The sequence below is a fragment of the Neomonachus schauinslandi genome, chromosome 13 (genome assembly GCF_002201575.2).
Source record: "Neomonachus schauinslandi chromosome 13, ASM220157v2, whole genome shotgun sequence".
Lineage (NCBI taxonomy): Eukaryota > Metazoa > Chordata > Mammalia > Carnivora > Phocidae > Neomonachus > Neomonachus schauinslandi.
This window is the reverse complement of record NC_058415.1, coordinates 1,236,680-1,258,860: the sequence shown is the minus strand read 5'-3', so window position 1 is coordinate 1,258,860 and position 22,181 is coordinate 1,236,680. Positions and strand designations below refer to the sequence as shown.

Genomic DNA, 22,181 nt, shown 5'->3' with positions numbered 1-22,181 from the left:
GCGGGCCTCTGCGCCCTCGCAGGCCGCGCTCACCCACACCGGCGCTGGTGCCCGCTGTGGCGCTCAGCGCGGCCGGCCGCGGGGCGGGGACCGTGCGCGCGCAGCGCCCGTGCAGCTGGGGAGGAGGCCTCCCCGCCCCGAGCACAGGCCGGAAGCGCTCACGGCCCCGCCCCACGCCGTCCCGCGCACAGGCCGGAAGAGCTCGCGGCCCCGCGCCGTCCCGAGCACAGGCCGGAAGTGCTCGCGGTCCCGCCCCGAGCACAGGCCGGAAGCGCCCGCGGTCCCGCCTCCAGCACAGGCCGGAAATGCTCACGGCCCCCCCCCTCAGCGCCATCCAGAGCACAAGCCGGAAGTGCTCCCGGCCCGGCCCGCGCACAGGCCGGAAGCGGCTCAGGCCCCGCCCCCGTGCGCAGGCCGGAAGCGCGCCGGTCCTCTGCGAGTCCCGGGTGCTGTGGCTGGCTTCCCCCAGATACCCGCGGCAGGCTCGTCCCCAGCGCTGTCGCCTGAGCGACCATGGAAACGCCACAGTGGCGGGTGGGCAGGGCCGGCGGGGGAGCCCCGCTGATGGCTGATGTGGGCATTAGCAGCAGCAGCGCCCAGCGCGCTCTGCTTGGTCTCCGAGCCTGCGGTCGGAGGACCGGCCCGGTGTGTGTGTCGTCGGCGGGGCTCGGACCCCCACCCCACCCCGAGCCCCCGGGCGCCCCCAGTCTGCGGTCCGAGGACCGGCCCGGTGTGTGTGTCGTCGGCGAGGCTTGGGCCCCCCACCCCGGGCGCCCCCGCCGCGGTCCTGGCGGAATCTGGAAGCCACGCCGTGTTTATACTAAAAGAATAAAGATTTTTATTAAGCATTGTAAGTTGCATTCAATAGCCTTCGGTACAGCACTCCACAACCCACCTACAATCAGTCAGACCCAACAGCAGTTCATTCTTGCACAATCCATGAGTTAGGGCAGAACTCCCTTCAACTTACAGTAAGATCCTACTCAGGTCTCGCGGGCAGGGATTGGGGAATTACATCTCATTTCTGATCACTAATGTGTGATGAAGAGCATCAGGAGAATTATATGAAAACGAATAAGAAGTGATTCTGATTTCAAAGTACATTGTTTGGAAACAGTAACAAAAACATCAAAATGATATAAGTATACCTGCTTCTACTAAATTCTTGATGGGAAAGTTCTCAAGAACAAGCAATTTGTTTCCTGCTACAGAAGGGGAGGTTGTTTTTTTTTTTTTTTTTTTAAGATCAAAGGGATTTTTTTTTTGTTTTTCACAGAATTTCATATTTTGCTAATATGAAGGCATAAAACAGCAACAAAGAACAATAATGCATACAGCAGTGAATACACCAGGGTAATGTTGATATTTGAAACAGCTAGATAATTTTGGGGGGGTTTTTAGAATAAATGCAACAGAGGTCAATAATCACAAAATTTTAAGGTTAGAGCAAGATCAGTCAATGACTAAACAGAGTTAACATCTTTTATAGGACTATTACTGATTATTAGCATTTTGTTTTGCAAATGGGCACATACTGGTAAGAATGGAAGGACAATAACATGCATAATATTAACTACACACTTTAAAAATTATGAACCATGCAGAAGGTTAGCTCAAGTAGTAGCACTAATGGTCTACGTCCGATCAAAACCACATAGTTCATTGATCACAGATGCATGGTATTAAGTCACGAAAAGTTTCAGAACACATTGTGTTGATTTTGAAAGGTCATCTGCATCTTCTATGATTTCAACTTTATCTCCATTTAACTTGCTTGTAAAGTAAGTATGATGTACTGCATATTTAAAATCAGCAGAACGGCAATATTACTCTATAATTTTTTAGTTTTGATAGTTGCACTTTTTTTTTTTAACACAAAAGAACCACATCAACAGTGATGAGATTTAAGTAAGAAAGAAAAACCGTGGTGTGCCTTACTTCTTTCATAATCATAAAATCAAAGCCTTAGACAAAGCTTTCTTGTGAACAGTAATGCAAAATCAAAGATAATGGCATACATATGGTGCCAAATGCTAAAAATGATATTTTAAGCTATATATACTTAAAGACTGCCAAAATTTGTTTTCTTTATAGTTCAAGAAACACAACTATAGGCTTTTGTCATAACCAGTTTAAACTTTGTGTGTACTTCATTTTAAGTGTGGGAGTCAAATGCTCTTCATTTTCTTTCTCTCTTTTTGTTTTATTGTAGCATTTTGACTACAACTGGTTAAAACTAAAAATGTGTTGTTTAAATCTCTGATATCAAAGAGGGATCCGAATTTCCAAAGTCCTCATTTTTCTCTTACGGAAAGGAAAAAATGTACATAACTGTAGGCTCTCTTTCTCTCCAGATATTCCTGAATCCTACCCTTCCAGCATCCTTCACCCTCTATAAAAAATAAGTTTACTCTTCTTTCTTTAAGACAGCAGCCTCCAGAGCATCAGCTCTGCGGCAAGCACTGTCTGTACTTAGTGCATTTAAGTGAGGATTTGTATTGCACGTCTTAGAGTCATTGTTCAAGGCACTTTCCGAGTGGCTGGGGGCCCTGGCGTCGCCTGCGCTCCCGTTCATCTGGGCAGCAGGCTTCTCCTCAGCCACCGCTCCGTTTTCAGCCAGGGACCCATCTGAAGACACGGCGGACGACTTGGATTCCCCGGATCTTGACTTCAGTTCTTTGGCCACTTCTTCCGCTGAAGCAGCATAAGGAGGCTTGCCCTGGTCAAAATCAAGGACAACAAGCAATAAAGCAGCTTTGATAAACAGTGGGAGAGAAGGAATGCCTACCAAGGCCTGACACCGCCTGCTTCAGATTCAACAGCGGAATGCACGGCATGGGTGTGCTCTTCACGGTGTGTACTCGCTGCCCTTACGTACTCTGTGGGCTGCACAGCCCGTACTCTCTACACTCCCTGTGCACCTGCGCACTCTCTCTACCCTTCTCTCCATACACTCCAGTCTATGTTCTCCACAGTCTGTCTACATAGTCCGCACCCTGTATGGATTTATAGTCTGTATGCTCTATGTACTCCATACCTGAGCCTATGTTCTCTAGCACCTGCAGAGTACATACACCTACCTACTCTGGTCTGTACCTCACTCTCGTGTACGCACATTCTCTACAGTCTACACTGTCTACACTCCATACTCTCTCTAGTCTGTGCCTCTATAGTCTACACTCTAATACACTCTGTCTTATTTCTGACTGAGCTGCCACTGGCAGGAGCTTGTCTCAGCAGGTTCATCCTGGGACCCCTTCCCTCCACTTCTCTGTAGCTAATATCCTGGCCATGCAGGAGAGCCCCACTTGAGCTCTACCTAATCCTTCTGGGTAGTACCAGTTCTACCTTAACACCGCCCCTCAATAAATCCTCTCTGAAATTTCAGACTACGACTCCCCCAAATGTTCACCAACTAACACGTCTGCCTGTCACGGTCTGTGGGAGACCCATTTCTACTGGGAAATGGAGGCAAACCTAAGTCCTCTCTGAACAACCCAACAAGAAATAAGTCTAAGCTGATAATCGCCACATATGTTTGTGACTTATCTCTTCTGAACGGGTCTCTCTGCTCCTCTTAACAGATTTAAAAGTAATTCTGGAAAAATATGAACTTTTAGAGTGATTCAGCTCATGTCCTGAAAGACAAGGAAGACAGCCCGAGATCTTCCAGGTGCTTACATCTTATACCATGGGTTTCTCAGCCTGGCACCGTGACATCTTGGACCTGATCATTCTGCCGTGGGCTGTCTTGTGTGCTACAGAGTGGTGGGCATCACTGGCCTCTGCCCATTAGAAGCCAGAAGCGCCTGCAGGTTGAGCTGTGGTGATCAACAATGTCCCCCAAATAAGCCAATGGCCCTCAGGGGGGCGACATCACCAGTGGGCTGAGAACCACTGTCAGAGGCAGACACATTGCCGAAGAAAACCTTAATCGTCTTTGCCTTCAAATGGTCATCTTTCAGTGAAGAAACTAAGACCCAGAACCTGAAAGCCGCCTACAGATCTCCCAGCTCTGCATTCCTTCCCTTTCAACCCCAGACGGCAGCGTGTCTGGTCTCCAGTCTTCCCTACTCTGAAAACCAGGGTGTCTGCCTGGTTGAAAAAAAGGCCCTCCCTGCTCAGCCAAGTGGGGCTGGAGGTGCCCGTCGCCCTCGCCTCCGGCACGCCATCTTGCATGCTGGTGGTTCCTGGGTTGGTTCCCCTCTGGGCTCCATTCCCACGGGTCTTCTCACTTTAGTGTTCAATCAGAGTTCAGAAATACGAATGTGAGCTTTTCCATAAGTCAATACTACTGTCATTTTGTTGGAACCTTATAAGAAAAATAATACAAAAGTATAAGAGGGCAAAGCGGGGAAAAAGGTAACATCAAAGCTTTCCAACCTCCAAGCCCTCACTCTCTGAGGGAAAAGCCCACTTCCACTAGAGAGACATGTGCAGCAGGGTCGCCAGGGCTGGCAGCATGGGCCGGCTGACTGGGGGCTCCCCACAGTCACTGTCTGGAAACCATGGGGGCAGGTACAGACGATGCCAGCGGAGGGAGCAGGAATGCTGACTGCACCTGTTCAGAAACAGACGTGCCCTCTTTCTACAGCCAAGTCTTCCCATAAGCCTTGGCCACTACATGCCCCCCCGAAGGGCACCCCGAGCACAGGGTGGCACTGCTTCCTCCGCCCACTGACACTCGACCCTCCCGGGCGGCTGCAACACCAACAAGACAGACAGGCCACAGACGCTCGCAGGCCAGCTGCCCTTCACTATCTGTGCTTCTCAAGGGGCAAGAACACTGACGCCACCTAAAAACGAGCAACAGGAGGCACCGAGGTGGAGCCGTCAGAACACAGCATAAGAACATCAGGGAAGGAACCGCACCCCTGCGGGCCGCCGTGCCTCGGCTCCAGCACCTGACCCAGAGGAGCAGCACGGAGCAGACCAAGAAAGCCCGGAGGGGGGGTGGGAGACGGAGGGGAGGTCCAAAACAGAAACAAAGACGGCGCCGGAAACGAAGACCCAACTAGGGAAACACAACAGCAAGTGAACATCGTAATACATGAAGATGGCAAAAAGGAAGAATAGCTTAAAATCGGAAATTCAAGTCAAACCACAGTGAGATACCCAACCAGACAGCTAAACTCAAGTATGGACAGTAAGTGGCGCTGGCGAGGGCACGGAGAAACGCAGACCCTCGTGCACGGCTAGCGGGAAGGGAAAACTGTGCAGCCGCCGCAGAGAGTCTGGCCGTTCCTCAAGTGCATGAATGCAGAATGCCCACAGGTCCCAGGAATCACCCCCAGAGGAATGGGACGTCTGTCCATGCAAACACCTGACGGCAAAGGCTGTAGTGAACAATAGTGCATATCTGAAAGCTGCTAAGAGAGATACCAAAAGTTCTCATCACAAGAAAATACATTTTTGTAACTATTTGAGGTGATGCAGGTCAACCAGACTTACGGTGGCGATCACTCTGCAATATGTACACCTGGGACTAATGCCATGCTACCTATACTGCTGACATCTCAATAAAGCTGGGGAAAACCCGAACCTATACAAAGATGCCCACAGCAGCATCACTCGTAACAGCCGAAACAGTGAAAACAGCCTAAATGTCCATCAGCTGATAAATGGATACACAAGATGTGCCCCGTCCCCCGGTGGAGCGTCCGCAGCAACAAACGGAGCGACGTGCTTGCGCTGCAACAGTGCACTTCCGGGACTCGCACACAGAGCACAGCCACGGAAAGCAGGCCCGTGGCTGCCAGGGGCTGGGACGTGGCTGCTCCTGAGTAAGGGCTTTCTTCTTGGGGTGGTGAATGTTCGGGAATTAGCAGGGTTGCTGCATGCCAGTAAGAACAGACTGCACTGTCCACCTGAAGCAGGTGAGTTCTGTCTCAAAAGAAGACCCCCAGGGAGCGGAGAACATGCCAAACACCGACAAGAGACACAGGATGAGCTCCACAGGAGTGCCAGAGATGAAAGCCAGGAAGGAGAAACAAGAGAAATGAAAAACCAGTAGTCCAAGAAAACTTTCTGATGTAAGACAAGATCTGAAACTGCGTTTAGAAAGAGCACGTTGTGGCCGAGAGCACCAACCCAGAACGACCAGCAGCGGGATGCATCACTAAACCTTGGCAGAGAAACAAAAACAATTTGGGCATTTGGGCCAAAGCCCCAACGACTTCCAAGGGAAAGACAATTCTTTTATTATTAGTCTTTGACGTAAAGCTTTATGACAGAAGAAAATGACAGAACGTGCATGAGACACCTGAAGGGGAGGTAAGAACCACCGCTTTTGATTGTTAGGAAAGCAAAGTGCTTTCAAACGTGCCCTCGTTTCCACTGGGCCCTCCCTGTGAAGTGTGCTGAGGAGAGCCTCGAGGGATAGCGCTGGCAGAGGACACGCTTCCACAGAGAGCCGGGCAGATAGGCCACGGTGCGGCAGCAGGTCAAGGCTGTGTGCCGGGACAACGCGATCGGTAACAGCACAGCTACCATCAGAAACGCGAGCGCCGGGGGACGGAGCCACTGTGCATGCAGCTGGGACAAAGCCAATGACAAGTCCGGGGGCACTCTAACTCAATCATGCCCGGGTTCTCGCGGTGGAAGAAGAGACACATAGATACCAACAGTAAAGTTTAGGTCAAATTTCCAAAGTCTTAAATTTGAATTAGAAGAGTCCATATAAACTGAGGTATTTCACCGAAGAAAAGCAGCGGCATACACACGCGTGTGTCTGTGTGCACACGGTACATTCGAGTTCACGTACTTCCTCTAGCCCTGGTCACAGGAAAAGCCCAGAAACAGTGATTCAGTGTGAGGAAAGGAAGAGATTCAACAGAAGTCCTGTGACAGTAAAAGCCCTTGGTTTAAATTATAAACATCAGTGTGAATTCATGAGGATTGTATCTTAAAAAAACGTAATAAAAAGCACGCATGTCATGTGTGTGTTTCTGCACAAAGAAACAGGACTGTGTGTCCAGGCGTTTGCACACAGAACACGAGGAACAGTGACCGACCCCACGGCATCGGGGTCCATGGGCACCCAGACTGTGGTCTTGAAATGCCATTTCTTTTCATGGAGACGTGTACATGACTCTGTCCCCTCACAAGCTAGTCAAGGTGGTCCAGGAGAAGAAAAAGATTTCAGTTTTCTTCTTAAACCCTAACTGCTATTTACCTAAATAACGTTTTAGAACATAAACGCCACTGACAGCCCTGGAACACCCCCCATGCAGCTGTGACCAGGAGACCATACTCTTCGGCACCCATGACAACGGCGGCCCCACTGGGCTGAGGGGTCCCGCCTCGCGCCACCACTGTGTTAGATGCACACTCGACAGCTACAGAAACACCACAGCACTCCCCGTCTAGACCCAGGCACCGAAGGACGAGCCCACAGGCCGGGGCCCTCGGAGTGCGCCACCGCCCCGAGTTGCGGATTACCTGAATCACACCCTGGTTTTTATAGCCTCTGCCATAATACCGTCCACCTCTTCCAAACGTTCTGATCACCGGGGTGGAAATAACTCCCCTTGGACGCCTGAATGGATAAAAGATGACAGAAGCACACAGGCTTGAATCTGCTAAGACAGCTAAGGCATTTAAAATGACGTCCATCTCATGCGGTAGACTTGTGTCACACCATGGATTTATCCCAACATTCCAAGAAATCAATCTTACGGTTTTGGTCCATATCCAGTGCATTCAATTTGAAAAACAACACACTTCAAAAATGTTACTTTTTTTGAATATTGAAAAACAGTTAATTGAATAATGTGTGCATAATTATTTAATAATGGTTAAAACAACTACATAATACTATATATAATGGAATCCTTTGTAACCACAAACAGGGACATCAAAGAATGTATCTAATGATATAAAAATGTTCCTAGTAAAGTCATAATTGAAAGAAGAGGCTGTTTTCTTATTAATACAAACACATTTTCAGAACTTACCCTCTTGCTGGTCCTCCAACAGAAACTACCTGTAGGGGGAAAGGCCCACGGCCCCCACGGCCCCGTCTGCTCCCAGCCCAGTGGCCAACCACAGTGCCAGCTATCTCTAGCTTCCCTCCCTGAGAAGGTATTGGCTGGATTCCTGCAGAAAAAATAGAACAAATCTTGACAATCACAGAATTAAAAATAGCAAAAACAAGCAAGCAACTTCTTTTCAATTGTGGTTTACGTTTCATGTAAAACCCCCTTCCCTTGTTTTGTGAAGACTTATTTATTACGTAAAGTATCTATGTGCACATCATTTGATTTTAATGGTTTTTGTTTTTTCTTTTTTTTTTTTAGATTCTATTCATTTATTTGAGAGAGTGAGAATGAGAGAGAGAGAGCACATGAGAGGGGGGAGGGTCAGAGGGAGAAGCAGACTCCTTGCCAAGCAGGGAGCCCGATGCAGGACTCGATCCAGTGACTCCAGGATCATGACCTGAGCCGAAGGCAGTCGCCTAACCAACTGAGCCACCCAGGCGCCCTGATTTTAATGGTTTTAACTGTTGTTAAAAATACACCTGAGAGTAAGCAAACATGTTGGCTATTCATAGAACTCATGGCAACTGAAAAGCTACAAATGCAAACTGTGCAAGGCTTTTAGCCTGAAATAGGTTCAAGAAAGTGCTACCACTGGGTGCTCAGGAACCCCCTTCACCACCAAGGTGGACACCTGCAAACTCAATGTTTTCTCTTCCCGTAACTGCTTCCAAGTCTCCTGCCTTCACCAAACATTACAGAAGTTAACCAGTAAACGTGGCTGTTATTTCTCACTGTATTGTTAAATTAGAATTCCTTTACGTGGGGTCACAAACATCCACTGTATTCATTAACTTCTATTAGCTACATACAGCCTGCATTTTCTAAGGTTTTCTGACTAAACTGAGAAAATTCTCAACTAACTGACAGCAAAACTTCTGATAAAAACCAAGCAGAACAGAACCTCAGGCTTCTTCTTTCCTGGCAGATGGAATGGGTTCTAACACACTCTCCATCATCCAGGTGTTCAACGTGACAGTTGGCTGACACACAGCACTGCCCCCCAAGCAGATCTACGACAAGCCTCACATTCCTAACAGCCACACTGAAAAAATACAAAAACAGATGAAACAGGTTTTGATAATGTTTTATTTGACCCAATATATCCCAAATAGTATTATTTCAATGTGTGATCAATATAAAAACTACTAATGAGATATTTTGTATTCTTTTTTCTATGTTAGGTCTAAAATTGGATGTGTATATTGTGTTTAGGGCCCAGCTCAGCTTGGACGAGCCCAGGTCAAGTGCTCAAGAGCCATGGTGGCCGACGGTTACTCCACTAGACAATGCAGAGCTGAGCTCCAGACACAATTTGGGGGAAGTTATGAAACAGGTTCCCCTTGCCATTTCAGCCCAAGAAACAACTACTTTTTTTTTTTTTAAGATTTTATTTATTTATTTGAGAGAGAGCAAATGAGAGACAGAGAGCATGAGAGGGAGGAGGATGAGAGGGAGAAGCAGACTCCCCGCCGAGCAGGGAGCCCGATGCGGGACTTGATCCAGAGACTCCAGGATCATGACCTGAGCCGAAGGCAGTCGCTTAACCAACTGAGCCACCCAGGCGCCTCTCAAGAAACTACTTCTGACCCCACAGTGTCCATAGCCACCAGCCCACCCAGAGTTGTATCCCAACTGCACACTGACATGAGTGTCCAGACAAGGGGTGCACGGAGCTGAAGCCAATGGTGAAGCAGAGAGCACGAGTCACTGCACGTTGCATGGCGTGGGCAGGAAGAAAAGCGCCGGTGGGAGGCAGGAGAGGGGCATGCGGGGCCGGTGAGGGGGAGAAATGGCCCCAGAGCCCTGTGGGGGGGTAGGGGGCGCTGCACTGGCCTGCAAGTCTTTACTGCTCCAGAAGAGCTCTCCCTCCAGCCCCAAGGAGCTGAGCTGGAAAAACATCCCTGGGCAGGAGAGAAAGACTTGCCTATCCTAAAGTTACTCAAAAATGTATCTGAAGAGCCCTGTAATGTGGATGGGATGGCCGGGTCTAACTCTGCAGTCCCAAAATACAGGACATGTGACAAAGCTACGAGTCACAAGCTCTAATTACAGCAAAATCACAAGACGTTATTTCAAAACTAAATGTTAAGACTTTTTTCTCTCTTGTAAGACTAACACATACAAGAAGAGAAGCAAAGGGAATTTAAAATAAACTCATTTATATATGTGGTATTAGAACTTTCTTTAAAAATGTTTCCTATGAACCAGTCTGTGGAAAGTTTTTGTGCCAGGAGTTCTGCTACGGCCTCGGAACCTTCTACACCAGCTCGTCCTCTCTCGCCGGGGGAGCAGCCCACCAACGGGCACCGTCAGGCAGCCTGTCCCAGGACAGGAGGCGATGCTGGGGCCGGGCGCACAGGGCCATGTGGACACCCGATGGCCCCGCTGCAAGGCAGAGACCTGGGGGTGGAGGGGGCTGGAGCGGGCCTAGCGGAAAGGATGTGGTGCCGGGCCGGGACAGCAGAGGGGGGCCAGGCGGGGCAGCGAAGCTCTAGGAGAAGGCATGGCATAATTACCACCCTGCGACTTGCTAGTCCTGCTGCTGTCACCGCCGGAGAAGGCTCCGCAGTGCCCCGCTGCCGTTGCCACTCGGAAGGCACGGTAAGCGCCTGTCGCTACAGTCTCCCCATAGGGGCCTCCAAAGCCACAGACTCCTGTGGGACCCGGGTGGAGAGAGACGGAGAAGCCATGAGGAGCAGGTTCGGGGGGAGCCGCCGGTGGACTTCTGGGCAGAGCGACCCCGTCTCCTTCAGCTGCTGCTCCCACACCACCAGCTGCCAGGAAGGGGGTCTCCCAGCCCCCCTCACCAGCACTGGAATAACTCTGAACTGTCAACCACAGGGGCTCAGCCACTGGCTGAGGGGGAGGGGGGGAGGGGGAGGGGGGAGGGGAGGGTGGCCTTGGCGGAGAGGACTCCTCTGGCACCCCAGACGTGAGCCGACCAACCCTAACACCTAATCTCTGCAGCAGGTTGTATTTCCCTCTCTCCCTTCCTCATCGCGGCTTCGGGAGTCGAGTCTGCGCTGGTCTCTCCTGAAAAGCTGGTGCTGCAAACTTCATCACAAGCCTGACGATTAATTACCAGTTCCCAGCACAGCAAGACATGGGCCACCACGGGGCTACACATGGTGCACATGGCATGTGCGCCTGTCCCCCCACACTGCCGGTCCCTCCCGAAAGCGCTTGCACACTCACCTGCAAAGCCCCGCCCCCGGCCCTGAGCCGGGGGGACGGGCCCGAAGTGCCGGGGGTACACGGAGGCAGGGTAGAAAGGCAGCGCCGCGGGCGGCGGGAAGGGAAGTGGGTGGCTCTGCCGGGAGAGGTTCAGCCCTTCCAGGATGCTCTGCCGCATCTTTTCCACCTTGGCAGCTTGCTCAGCCTGCAAGTCAAGTGCCGGCACGTGAAAACGTGGCTCACAAGGCTTCACTTGAATTGGAACGGACGGGACAGAGTGAGACACGCCAACTGCCAGGACACGTCTGCATACTTCCCACAAGTCACGGTCTGCGTAGCCACACTTCGTACGGAAGGCAAGCAAGACTGAAAACGCAATGAACAGATACCTCTCGCTCCCATGACCTCGATCCCAGACAAACATCAACTAAAACCCCGGCTTTCTTGGCTTATTTCCAGGCAAAAACCATTTACTACAGGAATTCTTTTTTTTTTTTTTTTTTTTTTTTTAAAGATTTTATTTATTTATTTGAGACAGAATGAGAGAGAGAGAGAGCTCATGAGAGGGGGGAGGGTCAGAGGGAGAAGCAGGCTCCCCGCCGAGCAGGGAGCCCGATGCGGGACTCGATCCAGGGACTCCAGGATCATGACCTGAGCTGAAGGCAGTTGCCTAACCAACTGAGCCACCCAGGCGCCCCACAGGAATTCTTAATTGAAAGTGCTGTTTTGGTTCTGGAAACCAGCGGCTGAGTCCAGACAGGTCACGCTACAGCGCAGACAGTGCCCACGGACTGAGCGCTCAGGCCGGTGTGTGCTGCGCATGATACCGAGCACTCTGAGACACAGTGGCCGCACTGGGGTGAGACAGGGAGCTGCCCGAGGGGGTCACGTCACAGAGGGTAACGTCAACCACACAGACGCGCCCAACACTGCTCGTGTGCATCAAATTCACTGTGAAAAAACACCTACAACATTCGCCTGGAGTGTCTTTCGTTAATAAATACATAAAGACATACAGCAACACCAATTCTTGATCCGAGGCTCTGAAAACCCGCACACCCCATGAATCTGTCTTCAGACTGAGGCTGACTTGGGAGCCATGTGGCTCGGGGAGAATACGTAGTTAGAAGCCTGCAGCAAACGTGAGCCTCTTTCATGCAATGGGACAAGATCACCTGACAGCCGACTTCACCTTATGCTTAAACCAGGATTTCACACAAGCATGGTCCCTCCTTATCCACAAGTTCCACGTCTGTGGATTCACCTATTGCTGAAATGTATCTGTAACCCCGAATCAGTGCTCGTGACCTTCTCGTGGCGATCCGCAGACCCGTGCAGAGCAGGGTGAGGTGGGAGGTGCCACCAGGGCTCTGCCATCCTGTTTCAGATTTTACACCGTCTACTTAGTGCCACGTTTCTGTGTTTCTGTGGGTGATTCTGCTGTTTGAAATGGGCCCGAGCATCGTGCTGTGTGCTGGCTCGTGTCCCTAAGTGCCAGGCTGTGGGATGTGCCTTGTGGAGAAAGCCCGTGTGTCACATGCACTTTGTTCAGGCTGTTAGAGTGCTACGGCCGTGAGGACAATGTGAGTGAGCAATATATGTCCATCGAGATGTCTGGCAACAGAAACACACATAAACAAGGCAGCGTATGGAGCTGCTGACAGAGATGTGGCCAGAGGCCGGTAGAAACCCAGCCCCGTATGACCCCCAGGAGCAAGGTTCAGTGTCTGGTGACTGAGTGCTCAGGTAGGTACAGCACGCCACCTCTACATCCGGAGCTCGGCACCCGCGGCCTGCACGGTCACTCACGCACACGCGGGGCTGGCCCGGGCTCAGGAGCCAGCGCACGTTCCTGCATCCTGGTTTGAGGCGGCCAGCCCCTCCTCTCTGCCCCCCACCGACGTTCCCCGCAACTGACCTGACCATCACAGAGGTCGATGAGTGGGGTCTTTTCCCGGCTTGCTTTGAGGAGCTTGGACTGGAAGAGCTTCCCATCAAAATACATCCAAGGGCAGCAGTGCTCCCAGGGCACCGGCTGGCCACACGCGTCGTTCGCAAACAGGGCCATGTCCACACCACTCATGAAGAGAGCTGACAGCTGAATGCCTCGGGGGTCGAGGTTCTCAATCTTTAAACGGAAAAGAGTGATTTCCGTGGAGTAAGAGCACGACAGGCCCCGCTTCTCGCAGCGTCTGACTACAGCTCTCCACAGTTAACGTGGACACCCCTCCACCAAACGCCCCTAAGCACAGTGACCCTAGCGCTGGCCTACCTGAGCACAGACTTTTTATGTTACTTAACGGATTTACGTTTAAGACACCGCTGTATAAACATACTGCTTATTTCAATGTGGAACTGTAAAGCATTGTACCAGCGCACAGTGAGACCGCGCTGTGGCTGACGCCACACAATAACAGACTACCAGGAGTCTCCTTAGCGCTCAGGAAGTCCACAACTCACGCATGACAACAAGTCACACTGCAGATCCTACATGCTGCCAACGTAGGAACAGAAAGATTATAACAAGGAACATTCTAGTAAGATTCTACATTTTTCAAGTCATTATATTAAAAAAGTACTCAGTATAATTTCATTCTAAAACCTGTACTTCATGTTTGTATCATTTTATATGTTAATGTTTTAGATAGCAACTCATTAATGAGACTGTCAAATGTTTCGGGAGAAATGGATAGCTTATAAATGGAGAACACAACAACAAAAACACTGTGTCTGGACCATGCAGACTATCTCTCCTGGCCCCCCCGCTGGTGCTGCCGCCCTCTCTGCTCGCACCTGGTGCGCTGGGCAAGGAACACTGACAGATACAGTCAACTCTTGATCGTCTGTCTACGAAGGACCTGGTTTGTGGATTATCCAGAACCGAGCTCTCACTGTCTGGCTTCTGTCTTCCTGCCCTGCATGCTTACTTTCTAAGGTGATGCTGTCCCAAGAATGCATTCTTTACGGGGCACCCACTAAGCAATGCCTAAAAGTGGCAGGTGCCCTGGCTTTTCATTAAAAAGGGAAAAGGTCATGCTCATGCCAGAAAATGATGAATTTATGAGCATCTGCCATTTCGTGCCAACATCCCCACAATCAGCTAACGCCGTTTTCCAACCTCTGTTTTTTGGATTTTCCCAAACCTGGAAAAGCCTGTCCATGCCCGCAGCCTAGCCCGCCAGCCCCTGCTTTGGGAGCGGCTTCTCTGGAGCCTCCAGCCTCACTGGGAGGGATACCGTGCTCGGCTGAGGGCAGGCAGGGCTGCCTGATGGGGCTGGGTGCATTTTTATATTTATGAGCAGAAAACACAGAAAGAGAGGAACAAAATGGAGAAAGAATTCATTTGAAGTGGAAAAGTCCCTTCCCCTCTGAGAGTCTCGAAGCAGAAAGTGGGAGTGCTTCCTCCTGGAAAGCTGACCCTGGGAATGTGGCCTCGCAGTGAGGGGGCCACGGGGAAGCCAGGGGTGGCCAGTGTTGTCCCGCAGGGCAGCAGTGCCTTCTGGGGAAGCTGCTGCCAGCGCCCGGTCCCCGGTGGTGGCCACGTGCACACGCCACCCCTCCCGTGCAGGACGGAGCCCCCGCCGCCTGGCGGGCAGACGTGGAGGGCTCTCCCGGGCAGCTGACGGGAGGTGTGGGGAGTTGGCCTCACCCACACACATATCTACTTATTCTAAAAAGACTCACCATCAGTGAAAGAACCGTTTGCATGGGTTTCAAAAATGATTATCAAGTCATTTAGTTTTACTAACAACTACCATAATTTCACAGAAAAAATTCTCAAATAAACGCTGTTTAAATAATGTAAATAAAATCTCAACTGCTGTGCAGATCTTGCCTCGTCCAAACAGTTTTCTAAATTACTTCACACAGTGTTTTGTATTTCTTTCCCTACATGCTAATTACACAAGTAACGCCACGTAACACCTCCAGGGACCGTGACACGTACGTATCGGGTACTGCGGTGCGCACTTTCACGTGCCTTATCTCGTTTACGTCTCGACCACTGTGCGATACACACACCTCTCGTAGCACTCCACTTTACAGAGTGGGACACGGAGTCACAGAGTGCTCAGGGTCCTAACACCGGTCATCGGCAGCACCGGAGTCTGATCCCTGGGTCGCGGGTATAGCTGCGATAGCTGCATCCCAGCCTCACTCCCTTACACCCAGGAAGAGAAAATCGTCAGCAGTATCCAAAGTTCCTCAGCCAGAGAAAGTGACACAATTCTCTGACTTTATAGGAAATACAAATACGGAATTCAATCTCTGCCCAATTCGCTCAAGAACCAAATGCCAGTCAGGCTGCCCCGCCCAGCACCTCTCTGCTGGGCCGCAGACCCGTCCTCTGATTGGCCATGTTCACCTGCACGCACCCTGACTCTTGCAGGCGCCACAGGGGCCTGATCCAGTCGTAGAGCTCCTCCTCCTCCATCTTTTATGTTCTGCACTGAGTAGGCAAAACTGTTACAAGAATTTAAAGCAATTATAAGGACATCAAGAGCAGGAGAGAAAGAAACTGGATAAATATCGAGCCTGTACAAAAGTCCTTCTCCCGACCCTTTCCCCGCCTTCCTCCAGGCACAGGGTCAGTGCTGATTTACCTTCACCACTACCTTCATGCGGGCAGCCTAAGAGAAGCACCTAAAAAATACAGGAGGGAAAACAAGGGCCGTTGATCCCTGCAGACCACGTCTGCGAGGAGCCACGCCGGACACGCAGCTGTTCACGGTCACGGCGGGCAGACTGAGCACCCACAGACAAGCACTCTTACAAAGTCACTCTAAATTAATGCTTTCAACATCTTTCCCCACCAAACCTCCCATCAGAAAAGCCAACGAGAGGCCAAAGTCAGAACTGGGTCTTTTATTTTTCTTCTCCTTTTTATTCTAAAAAGCATAGAATGGACAAAAGTGGGAGAAAAAAAATAGGGTCTGGGCAATCCACAAACTGGACAGAGGCCCCTAAGACAACCACCAAAATCAAGAGTTGACTATATCCCAAACAGTGAAATGGCGTTGCATGGAAAAGCATCATCCTTGCTTTCGATATATAACAAATTTTAATGGTTAAATGAAAAAGCAATTTAAAAATTAACTTTTCTATCACTGAATTTTAGGACTCTCAGCTTTGCCTAGGGATTTCTGTAGCATTTAAATAGTGATTATTCCTATCAATTCTCAATCTGATAGCTGAGAGAATCCTCAATCTTAAAAAAAACCAAAAACAAAAAACTACCTTTCTCCCCAGTGAATACTATTTCCCCCTTCTAGCTCTACGGAATCTGGGCTGCTTGGGAGTGAAGTGCCAGCAGTGCAGGCCGTCCTTGAAGGGAAGGCGGACCTCCAGACCAGCAAGAGCCGAAGGGACAGTGGCGGGCCTCAAGTCACTGCACATAAAATGGGTCTTTCTAAACACAGCTCTAGAAACACCTGGCTTCAGATGAAGGATCAGGAGAAAACCATGAAAGCACTAAGACCTCAAAAGAACCAAAATGAAAGCTTAGAGTGTGGCTGTCTTTCAAAAGTTACACCCTGTGTGTTGATCCAAAATGAAAAGGATATGGGAGAGAAGATGAACTTTGAGGAAAAGCAACTTGATGGTGAGTAAGGCTTGGTGGGCATACCTGATACCTGGCGGTCTGATTTTCAGAACTGGGATGTCAATACTGATGTAATAATCTAAATAAGAGAAACAGGAAGTAGAGGTAGAGGGATGGCACCACACGCTAGTCAAAGTATTCACAACACCCCTGAGCACAGGCTGGGGACGAAGACAGAGCTATGGCACCACCAGCCGGGGGCACGCAAGCGAGAGCCTGCGCTGAGGGCCAGCCTTTTGGGGACACCCAGCCAAATACTCTAGAACGAAAACTTAAATTCAAAAACATTACAAATGAAAATAATTTCTGTCTAACAAACAGAAAAGCTTGATCTGCAAAGTAAAGAATATAATTTGGGGTGGGTTCTAAGTTTTGTTGTCTTATTTCTTAGCTTGTGTCGAAGTCATCAGAAGCCTAGGGCGACCACGTGTGACCCAGGGCTCTGCACAGTCGAGGGCCACTCAACACCAAATTACTGAATATAACTAAATAATTCAGGGGAACCAGACATTGACTGGGCCCCAACTGTGGAATACTGAGTATCTATAAAGCGAGCCCCAAACAGCCCTGCAGGGAAAGAATGCCTTCATAAAGAATGGCTAAAAGATCTAAAAGTGAAGGCAATTTGTCAAAAGAGATTATTTGATTACAAATCAAGTATTAAAAAACAAAAACAAAACAAAAAAAAACTATGTCAAAGGAAAAAAAACAAAAACCCTGTACATTAAAAAGAAAAGGTAGATCCACTGATTTAGCTAACTCTGGAAAGTCTTAAACTTTCTAAAGTTTAGTACAGACATTATAGAAAGCGAGTACAGCTGTGCGAACACAGCGACTAACCCAAGTGCACTGAAAAGATAAGCACCCCGAAAAATCAGGGGACCACTTGGAGAAAATTAACGTTGCCAAAACAATAAAGAACAAAAGGAGTTACTGGAAGGAAAACTTAAAAGGAATACGATGTTAAATGCTAAGCAAAAGGGGCACAGGGATGATGGCGTAACACTGTTCCTCAAGTGGCCTTTTAAAGGGGTTTACAATCGAGGAGGGCCAAGACTATTTTTTAGAGAAAACGAATGCTGTTATTAGGAACAACAGAACGAAATGAGAAAAGAATCCTGGCCAGATGTGAGAAAATCCTGAAGACCAAGCCCTCCCTGGGGTTCGGGGTCCCCACCTGAAACAAAAGCAAGTTTACTTCCTGATGTGAAAATAAGAGTAAACGCCCCCTGGTAACGAGGGAAAACCTCTATCGGACAGAAGTAGACTTGACCGTTTCCATCACCGGGAAGGATACTGCCTTTGCCCTGAAGGCTCCCAAGTCCGCAGCTCAGTTTTCTAGTCTAGCGCTCTGAGCGGCTCTGCCCGGTGAGGTCAGCCCTCATCACAGAAGTCCGAAGCAACGCTTCCCAACACAAGGAATGAGGCTTGTCCATTACCTTGAGCTCCTGCAGCTGGTCAGGCTCATAGAGTTTGGGGGACAGCGCCTGAGCCAGGAAGGCGTCCAGCTCCTGGCGACGCAGGATCCGTGCTCCAGGCCACTGCACCATATACCTATAGGTGGACAGAGAGGGTCTGGGGTCAGGATGGAGCGGTCACCAGTCACACACACAACCTGGCATCCAGGTTCTAGGGACACTCAGATGACATGCGCTGGGCGGGGGGGACCACCGAGAGTTCTCCCCCAGTGTCTTTATGCGCACTGCATGACACCAGCTACAAACGTGTGTCTCATCACCTGGGCTCAACACAGTGTTTGCTTTCAGAGTGATTAAAATAGCACACCACATCTGCACACGCTGCAAAGCGGCTGCTCAGTGATTTCTGGTACAACTTCACTCTGGTAAGGTATTCAAACCCTGAAAATACAAGGTAAGCACCAATTTACATGATTTATTTATTTCAATTCAAGACCGGATACCTGGAAGGCAGACTCTAGGTCCAAATAAAAAAGACGCAGCTTCTGATGAAGAGCGAGTGTTGCGGGAGACCTGTGCACGCCAGAGGCTCCCACACTGCAGGAGAGCGCCAGGGGAGGGGAAAGAGCGGGGCCCAAGGGACCAGAATGGACACCACGGCCTCCAGACCAGTGCCCACAACCCTTGGACACGCTGACCTCCCGGGGGCAGCTCTGGTGTGAGCAGCTGGAGGTGAAATCGACTTTTATTTTAAGATTTTTAAATTTTTATTTATTTGACAGAGAGAGCACAAGTAGGCAGAGTGTGAGGCAGAGGCAGAGGGAGAAGCAGACTCCTTGCCAAGCAGGAAGCCCGATGCGGGGCTCATTCCCAGGATCCTGGGATCATGACCTGAGCCAAAGGCAGACGCTTAACCGAATCAGCCACCCAGGCACCCCTGAAACCAACTTTTAAATCTGAAACATCCATCTGCGCCATCTGCCTGGGAACCGCCAGGCATCCATGGTCTTCTTCCTTACTCACCTCGCCACAAGCCCTGCCTCCATGACAACCCCAGCCCCGGCTTGAGGCTCCGCAAGAGCCCGAGGGCCCCAGCCCTGCACTTGGCAAACCTGAAGGACGACCCAGTCAAGTTGCCGCTGATTGCTAAAAATAACCTGGGGTGACAGACCCCTCTGTGACCTCTGATGGGTGGCTCAAAAAGAGCAGATACAGCCGTGACATGCCTCACAAAGCTCCTTCCAGTCCTGTCTGCTGAGGAAGTTCTCTCAGAGCTTAAAATCTAAGTCAACAAAAGCAGGAACAAGGTGGTGTGGAGCCCTATTTTGGTAATAATCAATATTCATCCACGGGAACGTGAGTGAACAGGCAACAAAGGAGGTTCCATCCAGCAGATTAGGAGAAGTATTTTCAATAAAAACCGGTACCAGGGACCGGTCTACACGGGCACATACCACCTCCAAGCCCCGCGGCCCCAGCAACCCCAGGGCAGGGGCCACCCCGCCCCACCTGAGAGATGGGGACACGGCGGCAGAGCTTACGCGCTTTGCAGGAACATTACATGGTGCGAGGAGGAAATTTCAAGGCAAACAAACGGTAGACGCTGCATCTGTATGGTATTTAGATTTAGCTGGATGTATTTAACGGAGATGTAAGCTTCACTTCGTTGAGCGGTCGATGTCCGCAGGGACGAACACCGCACCCCTGCAGGGGGTGGGTGCCGTGTGCCTGGGGGACTACGGTCTGCGTCAGGGCTCGATGCGAGACAGCGGGTGTGCACGAAGGCCCCCACTCGGACAGCAGTGGCCGTGGGAAACACTGCTCCGTGTACAAACTCCAGCTGCACACCTGGCTGCTCTTGTATCGTGATGAAACGCGCAGAACACGAGACCTGCCATCGTGAGCACATGCACGTGGACAGCGCTGGCCTAAGACCCGCTCAGCGTTGTGCGCCCACCAGACACAAACACCTCCCCCAGCACCCCTCCCCCTGTTCCTTTTAAAATGATGAATGAGAAAAAAGGCCGTCTTGGGGACAGACTGGTTTTGTTGGCAGCAAAGACTCTCCAAAGTCAGTTTAGCTAAACAACAATGTTTTTGGTTAGAATCCCTGGTATGTCCCCCGTTTGGCTTTCTATTCACATTTTCACAGAACCAGCATTCACCTCTCTCTTTCTGGATACACAAGGGAGCGAGGCATGTGCAGAAAGGTCGGACTCAACCACACCACACAGGCCATGCCCACAGTCATCAGTAAAGGTGACGGACAACGGCCTGGCCTGCTCCCCCACCTGCCACGCCACTCCACACGAGCAGACAGTGGGAGGCTGTCTGTGGGGCCAGGCAGAGGCAGGTCCCTGTGTGACCCTCCTGGGAAGGCTATGCTTCCTAGGGCGCGGGCACAGCTGCCACCAACTGTCTGCGTCTCGCTTGGGGGCTCAAGCCCTCCACCCCCTTATCTACCTACTGACCTGAGTCCCACCAGGACTGAAGCCAGCCCGCTGCTCAGGAGAACGTGAGCTCTCTGGGATGAGGGCCTGTCTTGGCTGTACGCTGGGAAAGCCGCCTTCCGCCCTGTTCTGAACACTCGCTCCACTCCCACACTGAACCTCGGCTCAGGTGTGCACCCCACCCCCATCCCCCCTTCGTGAGCATGGTTCTAGAGATGTGGCTGCCATCCTCCCATCCCCCACTGCGGTCACAGTGTCAAGTGCCCCAGAAGGGACACAGGCATCAAGATCCTGGAGGCAGGAACAAACCTCACTGGAAAGAGACACTGGAACACACGGACCGAGAAACAGTCTAGTCAGGGGCGGACGAGCGGCAGCCAAGGTCTGGGAACCCATTTGTACGGACAGCTTCCTGAAGCTGCCGCCCCGTTAGTTCACGTGCTGTCTACAAGACGGAACATCTGCAGACAAGCCAGTGTTCGCTCCGCATCAACCCAGGGGAAGCCTAGACGCTTCAAGGACTGGAAGAGACTCGGCAGCTGAACGCAAGCACGAGCAGAGATCTCCTGTTGCTGATGCACATCACTGGACAGCAGGCAAAATCTCACAGAGACATATGCACGAGCTGAACTAAGATGACTTTTCTGATTTTGACAGTGTCTTTGTTTTTAGAAACACACACCCAAGAGCTCAGGGACAGAGGCATCGCACCCACAACTTCCACTCAAGGGCGTGTGGAGGGAGTCTGGGTGAAGGACAGCCGCAAACTCCTCAAACCCCTCTCACAATTTGCTCAAGTTCGAAGTTATGCAAAACAAACGAACAAAACCCAAAAAGGAAAAACAAGGAAAGAGAAAAAGAAAGGGAAGCCCTGTGGCCGACCCCCAGCCCTGCCCCACGCGGCCACCACAGCCAAGGGTTAGCGGCAGCACTCCCGCAGCCTCAGGCTTACGCGCCCCTTCTTGCTGCCGATGTCGCCGTCTGCAGCAAACTAACCTGCTCTCCTTGGATTTGCAGATCACTGGCCTTGAGGGGGAAGGACCAGTCTCTCCCAAGAGATAAGGCCAGACCACATTCGAAAATACCTGCCACGGATGCCAGCAAGTCTGTCAGGGTCCCGTGGACATAGAGCCGACTGCCTGGGCACCGTGTCTCCCGCTCGCAGCCCCCTCCCCATTCCCTGCACCTCCCCCTCTAAGACCCTCCCGCTTGGCCTGGACGGGGACGGTGGCCTTCCAGACTTTAGTCCACCCTCTTCCCCGGTTGCTGGCTTTCTGAATAAAGCGACCTCTCTTTTCCCACCATGACTTGTCTCTCGAGTGTTGATTTTTGAGAGGGGAGCCGCCGAACCGGAGTTCAGAACCGGTTCTGTCCAGGAACGGTCATCTGCTGGGCACCCACAGGGCCTTATCACCTCCCCTCCCGGGACCTAGGCCCGACCCCAGGGCCTCAGGAGCACACATCAACCCTGACCCCTCCTCCTGGCCCTTCCATGCACCAC

At 50.9% G+C, this 22,181-nt stretch overlaps 1 protein-coding gene across 1 annotated transcript in view; it reads right to left on the bottom strand.

Annotated features, from left to right (window-relative positions):
- Positions 1-814: 814 nt before the first annotated feature.
- The window catches only part of FAM120A (family with sequence similarity 120A), a gene marked incomplete at its 5' end in the record, with an annotated part of 91,425 nt that continues 70,058 nt past the window's right edge, over positions 815-22,181 (bottom strand). The window contains 7 exons of the mRNA XM_044920737.1: positions 815-2,719; positions 7,441-7,537; positions 7,956-8,097; positions 10,556-10,693; positions 11,235-11,418; positions 13,132-13,341; positions 18,252-18,366. Coding sequence (XP_044776672.1) covers positions 2,408-2,719; positions 7,441-7,537; positions 7,956-8,097; positions 10,556-10,693; positions 11,235-11,418; positions 13,132-13,341; positions 18,252-18,366 — 1,198 coding nt within the window. The remainder of the gene's footprint in view (positions 2,720-7,440; positions 7,538-7,955; positions 8,098-10,555; positions 10,694-11,234; positions 11,419-13,131; positions 13,342-18,251; positions 18,367-22,181) is intronic.